At 50.0% G+C, this 13883-nt stretch overlaps 4 protein-coding genes across 4 annotated transcripts; all 4 read left to right on the top strand.

Annotated features, from left to right (window-relative positions):
* Window positions 1-596: 596 nt before the first annotated feature.
* ASPGLDRAFT_22227 (Zn(II)2Cys6 transcription factor) lies at window positions 597-3491 on the top strand (the record flags this gene model as incomplete). Its single annotated transcript, XM_022543163.1, has 7 exons — window positions 597-718; window positions 780-1194; window positions 1255-1477; window positions 1542-1573; window positions 1637-2410; window positions 2464-3177; window positions 3234-3491. The coding sequence occupies 7 exons, from the start codon at window positions 597-599 to the stop codon at window positions 3489-3491; spliced, it is 2538 nt and encodes an 845-aa protein (XP_022405433.1).
* A 435-nt stretch (window positions 3492-3926) lies between these two features.
* ASPGLDRAFT_163381 (nucleic acid-binding protein) lies at window positions 3927-5442 on the top strand. The gene is made up of 3 exons (XM_022542541.1): window positions 3927-4033; window positions 4137-4772; window positions 4832-5442. Coding segments are annotated over exons 1-3 (1113 nt in total). The 5' UTR covers window positions 3927-4031; the 3' UTR covers window positions 5307-5442.
* A 2052-nt stretch (window positions 5443-7494) lies between these two features.
* On the top strand, window positions 7495-11983 carry ASPGLDRAFT_63559 (indolepyruvate decarboxylase family protein; the record flags this gene model as incomplete). Its single annotated transcript, XM_022548678.1, has 4 exons — window positions 7495-7665; window positions 7747-9478; window positions 10076-10332; window positions 10394-11983. 4 exons carry the CDS (start codon window positions 7495-7497, stop codon window positions 11981-11983), a joined length of 3750 nt encoding a protein of 1249 aa, XP_022405435.1.
* A 538-nt stretch (window positions 11984-12521) lies between these two features.
* On the top strand, window positions 12522-13600 carry ASPGLDRAFT_63560 (uncharacterized protein; the record flags this gene model as incomplete). Its single annotated transcript, XM_022548679.1, has 3 exons — window positions 12522-12593; window positions 12652-12916; window positions 12969-13600. 3 exons carry the CDS (start codon window positions 12522-12524, stop codon window positions 13598-13600), a joined length of 969 nt encoding a protein of 322 aa, XP_022405436.1.
* Between the last annotated feature and the right edge of the window lie 283 nt (window positions 13601-13883).

Below are 13883 nucleotides of genomic sequence, written 5' to 3' on the forward strand. Positions count from 1 at the left end.
GGTATCGGTACATGGTACGTTCATCGTATTGCGCCCCGCGCTGCATACTCGAATATTGTACCTTCTACCCTGCCATATCGGCCTTGTTTCAAGATTGCGCGTCTAACTGCTAATATAGCCAAACGTACAGAATATATATATATATATATACTGGTCCGCTTAGCCTAATCCTTTGCGTTCTCGGTCCGATAACACACTTCGAGCTGTCCCCGCGACCCGAAAATTGAAACCACCGTCGACCGATCGAATTCGTTTACAAGCCATAACGAGGAGATCTGCTCGCTTTTGCTGGCCACTGGAACGTGGCTTATTGTGATATCGCGACTATACTGAGCTATTTTCTGGGACTGTCTGGTGGTCAGTGATAGAAGTGATTGCCAGCCTCGTGGCCCTGCGCGCACACGGCCCGGAGAGAAATACAGAACATCGAGAATAATTGCTGGACGCAATCTGCTAGGGCGACGCCTGGTGGTCTTTGGAGTGGGGATACTAGTGCGAAGAGCTCTCTGCGCCATTTGCATCACGTTCAGAATTTGACTTGGAACGCCCGATCATATCAGTTGTCTTATCATCCTTTGCACCAAAAGTGCCTGAAAATGGCCCCAACACCTCCATCGCTTGAGTCCAGCATCAGCGGACATTCGCCTGAAGGACAATACAGAGTTATCCGCAAGAGAAACAGAGTACCCCTGTCCTGCGGTCCTTGTCGACAACGAAAGTAAGCTTTTCACCAACACCCCACTTATGTCTACACGCGTACCTTCTGACACCATGGATAGGTTAAAATGCAATCGCTCTAATCCATGCGAAAACTGCGTCAAACGCGGCGATGCCTCGTCCTGTTCATATGCTCAACCCAACGTTCGGAAGAAAAGCACCCCGCAGCAACCGGCTTTGGCTACTCCAGACGATATGCAGAATAGGATTGACCGGTTGGAGGGTCTGGTGCTGTCTTTAATGACCAATGGGTCACCATCTGCAGGACCAGCGGCAGCCATGGCAGCGTTATCTGGTAGCGACAGTTCTGCTCACTATTCTAATAGCGTGAGCGTAAGCGCAAATGAGGAAGATGGCCCTGCGGGTCTAGAGGAAAGCGATACAGAACAGGTCACAAAATCATTCGGTATCATGAAGGTCGATAATAACAAGTCATACTACATCAGTGATGCACATTGGGCATCCGTTCTGAACGACGTGGGTTCACATCTAGGCCACTTGCTACTCTTTCCATTTTAACAAACATCGTTCCCTTAGATTTCTGAAGTTCGGAATTATTTTACCACACACAAAAAGCAGTATGAAGAACAAGCAGAAAAGCTCCAGGCGAGCAAGCCACCCACCGACATCCCCGGATCCGCGCTGCTTTTTGGCGCTACGAAACCAACTAGTCGAGCTGAGATCATGGCCTCCTTGCCTTCCAAATATACTACAGATATCCTAGTTGCACGATACTTCAGCTCCTACGATCCTGCTACTCGTGAGTTACTTCCTTTGCTGTCAGACTTCGTATCAATTTTGGCACACATTCTAAATACGTTCAGACATCCTCCACGGGCCTACTTTCCAGGTTGCAGTAAGTCACAAGATAATGAGTCCCATTGGCTAGGGATCCAATCTGGTACTGACCTCACCCAAGTATAACAGACATTGGGAAGACCCTTCCCAAACGTGCATTGTCTGGATTGCCATGCTATTTTCTATGATGCGGCTTGCGATGTTGTCGTATCATTTGGAAGGCGATGGACCTCCTGAGTTTCGGGCCAAATCTCTGGACATGGCAGCGAACTTCCGCAACGTGATGGCACAGTGCTTGATGCTAGCAGATTATACAAAGCCGTACCGGTACCTGATTGAAACATTGGTTTTCCATCTCCATGGAGACTTTCGTCAGACTAAGGAGGCGAATGTGTCTATATGGATCCTGGTAGGCGTCATTGCACGATTAGCCATGCGGATGGGGTATCATCGCGATTCGAAGATGTTCCCAAACATAACGCCTTTCCATGGTGAAATGCGTCGACGAATATGGACTTTTGTGAGACAAGCAGATTTACTTTTCTCTTTCCAGCTCGGGCTGCCTAGCATGCTGCGCTCGGCCGACAGTGACACAGAACTCCCACGAAATCTCTATGATGATGATTTCGATGAAGACTGCAAAGAGCTCCCACCTTCGCGCCCACCAGATGAGCCAACCCCTGTCTGCTTTCTGATAACTAAAGCCCGTTTGTCGTATGTCTTCGGCAACGTTGTTGATCATACCTCCTCCGTTCATAGCGGATCTTACGAGAAGACCATGGAATTTGATGCAGAACTTCGTCGCGCGAGGGACATGATCCCGGAGCATCTCATAGTGCGTCCTATGGAAGAATGCCAACATGATCAGTGTCCCTTGATTATGTCACGGTTTTCGGTAAGTTGCGCCTCTGCTTTTTTGATTTATATCAGGCGCTGACGACTGCGTAGGTAATGAGCGTTTACCACAAGGCGCAATGTGTTCTTCATCGGCAATATCTCGTCCGAGCACGGGACAACCCGCGATTTACGTATTCCCGAAGGACATGTATCGATTCCGCATTAGAGTTGCTGCGGTTCCAGTCCATGCTCCACGAAGAAACGAAACCAACAGGTCGTTTGCGCAGCAGGCATAACAGGGTGACCTCGCTTAGCTGTACAGATTTTCTACTTGCATCTACTATTGTTTGTCTTGACCTCCATCATGGACTCCGACTACAGGCAGCTGGCAGGCCATCTGGTGATATGTATGTCTGGGGCAGAGAGCGCCGGGAAGAACTATTGGCCGCAATAGGACGTTGCAAGGAAATCTGGGATGAACTTCGTGATGAGACCCTGGAGGCCTGGAAAGCTTCCGGTGTGATGGGAGTGATGCTATCAAAGCTGAACCTGGGATTCCTGGCAACCGAGAACGGTGGTGGAGTCGCACAGCCCTTCGAACCGCAGGACGAGAAGCAAAATGCTGCTATGACATTAGGGCTCCTCAGCAGTGGAATGAACCCCATGAATAACAATGGACCACCTGCATTTGCCGACCCAACGTTCAAGATGTCGGACCCTTCTCTAGCACAAGGAGGGCTAGGGTCAGCAGACGTCGCAACTGCCGCCTCACCTTTCAGCGCAATGTTTGGGCAAATGCCCGATATGCAGCTGAACCTGGACTGGGTAAGTAAACTGACTAACACTCGACACATGGGAACTGCAAGCTAATTTAGTTGTAGGATGCATGGGATACCTATATCCAAAATTCAACCTTCGACACGTCCAACCAGTGGTGGCCGATTGCTGACATGCAGCAGCCCCAACCTCAAGCCCAACAACCACAGGCCTCAATTCCCCTGTCCCCTTCACGGATGCCCATATCGCAGCCATTCTTCCCGCCTCAAGCCGCCGCCGCTTACAACACTGCATCATTGCCTGGAGTTTACAACAGCGCAGACCCTTCCCGGCAATCTAACGGGCGACAGGAAGATATGTGAATGAAATCGTACTAAGACTGGAGTTTCTATCAATTTTCCTTTTACGTTTGGGCTTGGTAGGTATTGTTCTTTAATCCGGTTACTGGAGAGATTGATTAGGGAAAAGTTCCAATTGAATCTACGTTCATGATATATGATACATGAGGATGGCGTTATGAAATCTCCTTTCATTGATTTTCATGGTTTGATGTTATTTCAACGGTGGTGTTGATTGTGATAGCAAACTAAGTCTGCTTTAAAGTCGATAAGAAATTGTATTTGTTAATTAATTTTCTGTTTATCTCAAAATTCGATATATTCAAGACTAAATTGACAATAAATACTCTGATTATCAATGCCAAACAGAATGTCGTTTTTGGATATAAATCACGTGAAGTTATCATCCACTTTTTGCGTCGAGCACCTCCGAAGCCGTCCTCCGCACCAGCAGCAATCATTCCTGTCCAGCCCAGCAAATATTCAACTCGCGTGTTTCTTTATCTTATTTACTTGGTCTGCGATATCAATTTGCTTTATTCTGCTAATTGAGGCAGGGGCAAAATGTGAGTGATGCACAAACTTCCCCTCCCCTCATCAAGCATTAAAAAAAAAAAAAAAAAAAAAAAAAAGAAAAGTGATAGCTAAACATGAATCTTTGGAAAGCAGGTATTGCTTCCGGCGGGCTGCCCTCCGTCTTCTCTCGTCGTCTGCATTTGCGACACACTTACAGCCTCGATCAGTAAATGCAATCAATCGATGTCGATTACCGTTTTTCGTTCCGCGACAATCCCCGCATTATGCTTTTCAACGCCGGTGGAATAGCGATGAGGCCGGGGGGAGAGAGCCGCTAGATGTGGAGAACGATAAAGAAGATAAGAAAGACACAGAAAATAAGAGCGAAGATGCCGCAGCACAGGAGGAAAAGCGTGAAGTTACTGAAGAGACCGAGCTCGAGTTAAAGTCCACGCCCACCGAGACAGCCGCAGAAACAGAAGTGAAGCCAGAAACGATAAGCCAAAACCTGGAGGTGTCCGCAAACTCAGACCCAGATGCGACAGAGGAAGAGGGGCCACGAACCGAGTCTGAGCCTACATCGAACAAAACACAAGAAGCTGCACCGACACCACCATCCGGTCCTGCGCGGTTCAGATATGTGGAGCAACCAGCGGCGCCGAAGGAGACGATTTTCATCTCCAACTTATACTTTGATGTCACCGCGGACGATTTACGGAAGAAGATGGAAGACTTTGGGGTTGTTGAGAATGTGACGATTGTTCATGATGCGCGGGGGATTAGCAGAGGGTGGGTTTGCCCGCTGCATCTCATTATAGGGCTGAGAAACTAATGGAGGATGAATGTAGGTTCGGATACGTTACCTACGACACGACCGAGTCTGCCAGCAGTGCAATCGAGAACATGGACGGCATTTACTATGAAGGTCGTCAGGTCTTTGCCCAATACGCGCGCGTCAACACCGGCGACTACAAGCTCCGAAAACCCAAGAACCCGCCTTCCAGAACGATTTTCGTAAGCAGAATTCCGCCTGAGATGACCGTTCAAGAGCTACATGAACTTTTCGACGACATTCACAACGTTATTGATATCCGGGTGTCCGTTGACCGGCGCACGGGGTACCTTCGGGGCTTTGCGCACGCTGAGTTCCTTGACCTCCAGAGCGCCAAGGAAGCGTTTGAAGTTCTTGGCAAAAAGAGGCCGCATAACAAGCCGCTTAAACTTGATTACAGTCACACGAACAGGAAGATGCCGGGGCCTAATATTGGTGCTGGATTTGCGGGCTACGAGCCACCTGTTTACAGTGGTCCCTCTTCATCGTAGTCTTAATTGGGAGCTTTGTGATGTCTTTTCTATATGTACTATATACGTTGCAAGCGGTTTTGTATTTCTATTTCATGTTTGATAGATGACGGACGCAATGACACCTTTCCTCTTTGGGAATAACGTAATCGACCACCGAGCTGGCCAGCTGGCCACATCCACGACCACTAAACCACTTACAATTTGAACTTTGCTATTTTATCCACAACCACAATTATGGCCGATGATTCAAAAGAAGAGCGCATAAAATTAGCTCTAAAAGCTTATAAAAAAGGCCTTTTTTCATCAAAAAATGCAGCAGCAAAGGCATATGACGTACCTCTCTCTACCTTTAAGACCCGGGCCAATGGAACCACATGCCGCAAGGACTCTATTGCCAACGGCCGAAAATTGACGCCCACTGAAGAAAAGACGCTTTCATCATGGATCATTGATATGGGCCAGCGTGGTCTACCTCTACGAATCTCTACTGTACGCTATTTGGCACAGTTACTACTATCTGCACGGCTGTCCTCTCAGACTGCCTATGTTGGCGAGCATTGGGTGACTCGGTATACTAGACGCCATAGGGAACTCAGGGAACTCTCCTCCAAATATAGTCGAAAACATGACTATCAGCGTGCCAAATGTGAAGACCCAGAGCTTATTATGGGGTGGTACAAATGTTTCTATGGTGCTATTGAAAAATATGGAATTCTCGAGCAAGATATCTATAATATGGATGAAACCGGATTTCAGATGGGCATGATATCCACAGCCAAAGTTATATGTGGCTCAGAGACTCGGGCAAGCAATGCCAAAGCCATACAGCCTGGGAACCGTGAATGGGTAACTGCCATTATTGCAGTAAATGCAGCTGGATGGGCCTTGCCTCCGCAGATTATCCTGGCCGCAGAAAACCACCAGTCTCAATGGTATCATGCTGTCCCAAAGGACTATACAATCAGTGTCAGCAGGAATGGCTGGACAAATGATGGATTAGGCTTGGAGTGGCTTCAAAATGTCTTTGAGCCACATACAGCCTCCCGTACATTAGGGAGATATCGCATGCTGATTTTGGATGGGCATAGCAGCCATGCCACTGCAGAATTTGATAAATTCTGTATGGAAAGGAATATTATTCCTTTATACATGCCTCCACATTCATCTCATCTTCTTCAACCATTGGATGTTGGCTGCTTTTGGCCATTGAAGAAATTATACGGCCAACGAATCACTGATAAGGCACAGAAGGAAATCGACACTATTAATAAAACAGAATTCCTCTATACATACCCTACTGTCCATTATCAGGCTCTATCATCATCGAATATCCAAAAAAGCTTTGCAGCAACTGGCCTGGTCCCATTCTCGCCCGAGCGAGTCCTTACAAAGCTTCATATGCCATACAAAACATCAACACCGCCTTCATCATCACACAGCAATCAATCCCTTGGTGCAGGCAAGACTCCAGCAGATGTTAACCAGCTTTCAGCTCAAAAGAAGCGAATGGATCACCTCCAAAATCATCAGGTGTTCCCATCAATTATGCATGAGGCGATGGGAAAGGTCATTAGAGGGGCGGAGATGAACATGCAAAATGTCATCCTACTACGGCATGAAATCCACCAGCTTCGCATGGAAAATAGGCATCAAAAGCAGAGAAGAGCAGCTCCTAGGGCCTTTATACAAGCTGGAGGGAGCCTGACAGGTGCTGAAGGTCTGCAAAAAGCGCAAGAACAGGAGGCTATAGTGGAGGAAGCACACCGGCCAGTTTCCAGGCTGCGTAAGCCACCAACCTGCAGCACATGTAACAAAATAGGCCACAATCGGCTAAAATGTCCTGAGAAATAGTATGTTGCTTTTATAGAAAATTTATATCCATTTTGTGGGGATAAAGGCCTTAAAAACTTCATATAGTGTGTTTTCGCTGCGGGCGGCGGCCAGCTGGCCAGCTCGGTGGTCGATTACGTTACTAGTTTTCATTACTAATAGTCTCTCACGTGATACTACGAACCTCGGCATCTCCAAATCTTCCGGTCGGTTCAAGGCGGTTTCGGGAACCCCACGTTTTGCCATTGGAGATACGGTCTGTGACCATCTTCCTTCTTTCTCATTCTTGCTTCCTATCCTTATCTAGATCTAGCAGCAATTAGCGGTTGATTTCTTGCCATATCGCTGAGAACTGCGTTACCGCACACCTGTCAAAATGTCATTCCTCGGTGGCGCTGAGTGCTCGACGGCTGGAAATCCGTTGACCCAGTTCACAAAGCACGTCCAAGATGACAAGTCTCTACAACGCGATCGACTTGTCGGGAGAGGCCCTGGGGGCATGCAAGAAGGCATGCGATCCCAGGGCATGATGGGTGCTCAGGATCCGGTATGCTATCTTTACCGAAAAAGAACACATCGACCGGGAAGTAGATTGAATTGAAGCTGACGGAATGTCTTGAATGATTAGATGATGGACGAATTCGCCCAACAACCCGCCCAAATGCCCGGTGCACCACCCCAGCCCTTTGCAATGGAACACATGAGACGCGAACTAGAACAATTCCAAGCCGCTCCGCCGCGAACAGGATCACCCGGATGGGCGGCGGAATTCGACGGTGGAGAACACGCCCGGATGGAGGCTGCTTTTGCTGGACCGCAGGGTCCGATGATGAATAATGGATCGGGCTTTACGCCGGCCGAATTTGCCCGTTTCCAACAACAGAGTCACGTCGGGATGCCTCAGACCGCTGGTACGGCGGCGTCGGCTGCGTCGCCGATGATGGCGGGTTATCAGCGTCCGATGGGAATGGGAGGAATGGGAATGGGAGGTATGGGTATGGGTGGAATGGGTATGATGCGGCCTACGTATAGTCCTATGGGAACGATGCAGCAGCCGCAACCCGCGGAAGAGGCTATGCAGGACAAGGGCAAGGGTCGTATGGTCGAGTTGGACGATCAGAACTGGGAGGCGCAGTTTGCGGAGATAGAGACGGCGCAGACTAATGAGGCTACTACGGACGAAGAGGCCAATAAAGCTATGGAGGCGGAGCTGAACGATCTTGACAGGTCAGTCCCCACCACCACCGAAGATGGTGGTTTTGAAAGCGTATGGCGAAAAGTCCAAGCTGAGACGTCGGCGAACAGGAAACTGGTTGAAGAAGAGGGCGATTTTGATGTTACTGATAACATGCACATGGGCGATCTTGGAGAATGGGACCAGTTCGATGCTCTCAACACCCGTTCCCGAGACCCGCAGCTGGGCGACTACATGTTCGAGGAGGAGAATGTTTTCCGGAACGTGAGTGACCCGTTCGAGGAGGGTGTTAAGGTCTTGCGCGAAGGTGGCAATCTGTCTTTGGCTGCGTTGGCTTTTGAAGCTGCTGTGCAGAAGGATCCCTCGCATGTGCGCGCCTGGACTATGTTGGGAGCGGCGCAGGCTCAGAACGAGAAGGAACTCCCCGCAATTCGTGCCCTGGAACAGGCTCTTAACACTGATGGAAACAACCCTGACGCCCTTATGGGCTTGGCTGTTTCCTACACTAACGAAGGATACGACTCGACGGCATACCGGACGCTTGAGCGATGGCTTTCCGCCAAGTACCCTTCAGTCGTCGATCCCAACAATCTCTCATCCGACGCGGACTTGGGCTTCACAGACCGTCAGATCCTACACGACCGGGTCACCGATCTTTTCATCCAAGCTGCCCAGATGTCACCTTCCGGAGAGCATATGGACCCAGACGTGCAGGTCGGTTTGGGTGTCCTCTTCTACTGTGCTGAAGAATACGATAAGGCCGTTGACTGCTTCTCTGCCGCACTGGCCTCTACCGAATCCGGTACTGTGAACCAGCAAGAGCAGCTCCACCTCCTCTGGAACCGTCTCGGTGCCACCCTTGCCAACTCTGGCCGTTCTGAAGAGGCCATTGAGGCGTACGAGCAGGCACTCACAATCAACCCCAACTTCGTCCGCGCACGCTACAACCTGGGTGTCTCGTGCATCAACATTGGCTGCTACCCAGAAGCCGCTCAGCACCTGCTGGGCGCATTGTCCATGCACCGTGTTGTTGAGCAAGAAGGTCGCGAGCGTGCTCGCGACATCATCGGAGGCGATAACGTCGACGATGAGCAGTTGGAGCGCATGCTTCATGTCAGCCAGAACCAGAGTACGAATCTGTACGATACTCTGCGGAGAGTGTTTAGCCAGATGGGGCGGCGGGATCTGGCCGATTCAGTCGTGGCTGGAATGGATGTCAATGTGTTCCGGAAGGAGTTTGAGTTCTAGAAAGATACTGTCTGTTGATTGATTATTTATAGGGGATGTAGGGATGTACTCTTGTGTATATTCGGAATGGTCTTTCATGATGGCTGGCGTGGAACGAGCGCGGAATCTGGTTGCATGTTAAGGACGCTATGTTGGATACCATGACTGTTATTAATGTACAGGGAAATGATATGATGTTTCATAAATTGTAATTATTTCGGGATTAGGGTCAGCCATATGAAGGTGTACTCCACGACTCTGTGGCGGCCATGCGATACTGCAGAGATTGCAATACTACGTGTCTATTAAAAGAATACGACTATGATATGAATTGGAATCAAAGCGCAATTAAGGGTTGATGTTTCGCCCGGGACATATATCCAACGGCGACAACTCCGGCATTGCGTCATTAACCTCGGTCGAATGAATACTGATGCCTCCGCACGACTCCAGCTCCATCTTTCCCTTCTTAAACCCTTAACCCCAGATTCCCCACCAGATTCTGGAATAAAAATAGTATTTACACTTCTATCAGGAATCATGACCACAGCAACCGGCGCGCAGCTAATCGCGCGGACACTACGCGATCTAGGCGTCACCGTGATCTTCGGAATCGTTGGTATCCCCGTCGTGGAGATAGCCGAAGAAGCCATCAATTTGGGGATTCGATTCGTCGCGTTCCGCAACGAGCAGGCGTGTAGCTATGCCGCAAGTGTCTATGGATATATGACGGGGCGGCCGGGTGTTTGTCTTGTTGTTGGAGGGCCGGGGGTTCTTCATGCGTTGGCGGGTGTATGCCATCTCCATCTCTCCCCCCCTGGTATATGGCAGATACTAACTACGGATTGGCCAGATTGGCAACGCGACAGCAAACAACTTCCCACTGATCGTCCTCGCGGGCTCAGCAGAAACCAGCAACGTGACGAAAGGCTCCTTCCAAGAAATGGACGCCATCTCGTTCCTAACACCGCATACCAAGCTCGCCGTCCGCGCATCAACCCTCGACTCCATCCCCGGCTCCGTGCAAAATGCCTATAGACTATGCTGGTACGGTCGCCCGGGCCCGACATACGTCGATCTCCCCGCCGATATCATCCAGGGTAATGCTCCAGCCGGCACTGCGATCCCGCCTCCTGAGAAGATACTACTCCCGTCTCCGCCCAGGGCAAGCGGGGACCCGAAGATGATACTGAAGGCCGTGCAGTTGCTGAAGAGCGCGAGAGCGCCGTTGTTGGTTATCGGGAAGGGAGCTGCGTATGCGCGCGCGGAGACTGGGATCAGGAAGTTAGTTGAGCATACGCAGGTTCCTTTCTTGCCGACTCCAATGGGGAAGGGTGTGATTCCTGATTCGCATCCGCTGAATGCGTCGAGTGCGCGCAGTGCGGCGCTGAAACATGCGGATGTCGCGCTGGTTCTTGGGGCGAGGTTGAATTGGATTCTGCACTATGGAGAGCCGCCGAAGTGGTCGCCCAAGGCGAAGATTATCCAGGTGGATATCTGTGCGGAGGAGATTGGGCGGAATGCGGGGACTGCAGAGTTGGGGATTGTTGGGGATCTTGACCTCGTGGTTGAACAGTTGCAGCGTGCGTTGGCGAATTGGCGATATGCGCCATCGCCGTTGTCTGCCGGTAGACAGCCATTTCCAGTATTGCTGGCTGAATCGGCGAAGAAGAATGAGGCCAAAGCGCAAAAGGCAGCGCTGCTCAAGACACCATCTTCTTCACCATTGACCTACCAGCGCGCATACCATATCATCAAATCAACCCTGAATACACTTACACCCCCAGAAGCCGGTGATATTGTCTACGTCTCCGAAGGCGCCAACACAATGGACATCTCCCGTTCAGTCTTTCCGCTTTACCATCCCCGTCAGCGCCTAGATTCAGGTACCTACGCAACTATGGGCGTGGGACTGGGCTACATCATTGCGGCGCATGAAGCCTTCAATGCCTCCGCATCGCCCGGTACTACGCTAAACGCGGCAACAAAGCCAAAGAAGATTGTCGCCCTGGAAGGAGACAGCGCCTTTGGATTCAGCGCAATGGAAATCGAAACCATGGCGCGCTACCGCATCCCTGCACTCATCTTCGTCATGAACAACTCAGGCATCTACCACGGTGACAGCACCAGTGAAGATTCCTGGAAATCCCTACAAAACCAAACAGTCACAAGTGACACGAAAGCATCCAGCCCCGAAGAGGAAGGGAAGAAAGGTCTGCGATCGACAAGTCTTCTGTACGAGACTAGATACGAGCAGTTAGCCACGATGTGCGGTGGGAAGGGCTATTTTACTCGGAATGAGGAGGAACTGGAGAAGGCTACGAGGGAGGGATTCCTGAGTGATAGTGTTACGGTTGTGAATGTGGTTATTGAGCCGGGGATTGGGAAGAAGATTGGGTTTGCGTGGCAGGGGGATAACAATAAGCAGGAGGCGAAGCTGTAAGGTGTACAGAGTATATATGTGCCTATACATACTGGGTTGTTCTGGAATGCCAGTCTTTTTATTTCCATGCTTTATTGATGGTATTTAGGGCCTTGCTCAGTGAGTATCTTTTGAAACCCTCACGTCAACTTATCTGGATTTAGTTCAGTCGCCCCTGTATAATCATGCCCCAAGATGTGCAGTAAAGGGCTAAGAATGATTATCAAACAAGGTGAATGTACTTAATCTGATATCATTGTATCTCCCAAGCTGATGAAGCCCATATCGAAATAAATAGCTAAGCCCTCTCAGAAGACGGTTAGGGGAGGTTGTAAGCTGTACCCGAAAATCAACAGAGATTGGGATCCTGACCTTATCCGGACAAGACCCTAGGCAGGATCATAAATCAGCGACCAACATGCAACAACCAAAGGGAGTTGATAAATTATCTCCACCCCCTCCCCCATACCCCATAGTAAGCCCGACAACTCCGGTGTTTACAACTATATCAAGTTCTGGTATGTATTCGACCCTTTACCACAACTACCACCGCAACAACATGACTGCGAGATACGCCAAGGATCAGCCTGCGGGCTTCACCAACCGCATTGAAAAGGTGGCTATTGTCGGGGTGAGTCAGCTTCCTTTAGAACCGGTCTTGGATAAACCCTAACAAATACTGCGTACAGGCCGGTGGCCAAGTTGGAAGTCAATTGGCCCAAGGAATCCCCAGAAATGGCAAACACGCCTTGACCGCGATCCAACGCACTGAAAGCAACAGCACACTCCCAGAAGGCATCAACGTGATCCGCGTCGACTACAGCAATGATGACAACACTGCCCTAGTCGAAGCCCTCCGCAGCAAACAAGTCCTTCTCATCACAATGGCAGTGGCCGCTCAAATGGTCGCCATCCCGAAACTCGTCCGCGCAGCCGCCAAAGCCGGCGTCCTACGTCCTCCCCAACTGGTTCAGCCACGACACCGCCAACGACAAGCTATGCGAAGAAAGCATGCTGAAGGCCAGTCGCAACAGGATCGTCCAAGATATTGAAAGTCTGGGCGTCAGTTTGCATTTGCTGCTCGTGTGCAACTTTTGGTACGAATTCAGTCTAGGCGGTGGTGCGGATCGGTTTGGATTCGATTTCCAAAAACAATCTTTCATCTGGTTCGATGATGGGGATGTGCGGTTTTTCGTTAGTATCTGGCCGCAATGCGGTCGGGCCATTGCCGGTCTGCTCAGTCTGAAGGAACTCCCCGAGGATGAATCGGACAAGTCGCCCAGTCTGTCTCAGTTCCGGAACACTCCTGCCTATATTTCCTCTTTCCGAGTCACTCAGCGAGACATGTTTGAGAGTGTCAAGCGAGTGACTGGCACGACGGATGCCGACTGGGCTATCACCCGCGAGTCGGCCGAGCAGCGTTGGGAGAAGGGCTTTGAGGCCGTGAAGCAGTGCAATTTCGGGGCGTTTCCGAAAATGTTGTACAGTCGGATGTTTCTCCCTTCTGCTGATGGTGACTATCAGTCTCGTCGGGCGCTGGATAATGATATTCTTGGGTTGCCTGTTGAGGATTTGGATGAGGCTACGGCTGTTGCGGTGAAGATGGGGGAGAATGGTGAAGTGGCACATTCGCATTAGTTATTGTCGTCTCCAAATTCGAAATGTTTGACTTGACTATCTGTTATTACTGTTTTTATGTACTGGACCTGGTACATCATAGTAGAAAAGACCCTATCTAGTACGGCGTCCGCCTCTCTGCAAGTTCGTCACATACTGACTGCCTCTGAGCACTCGATATTAGAATAGCTGTGAATGTAGTTGATGTAACTCCCGTAGACAAAACTAAGCAGAAGTACCCTCAGTAGCCTTTTTCCTAGCATAAGGATGGCTCAGTCTTGCGAGGTTGGTGCTCCTAGGCGGA

The sequence above is a fragment of the Aspergillus glaucus genome (genome assembly GCF_001890805.1).
Source record: "Aspergillus glaucus CBS 516.65 unplaced genomic scaffold ASPGLscaffold_2, whole genome shotgun sequence".
NCBI lineage: Eukaryota > Fungi > Ascomycota > Eurotiomycetes > Eurotiales > Aspergillaceae > Aspergillus > Aspergillus glaucus.

Excerpts from the sequence above, each read along its gene's own strand:
- ASPGLDRAFT_163381 (XM_022542541.1), top strand. Across the intron at positions 4,773-4,831 it reads GCGCGGGGGATTAGCAGAGG|GTTCGGATACGTTACCTACG; the intron begins GTGGGTTTGCCC and ends GGATGAATGTAG.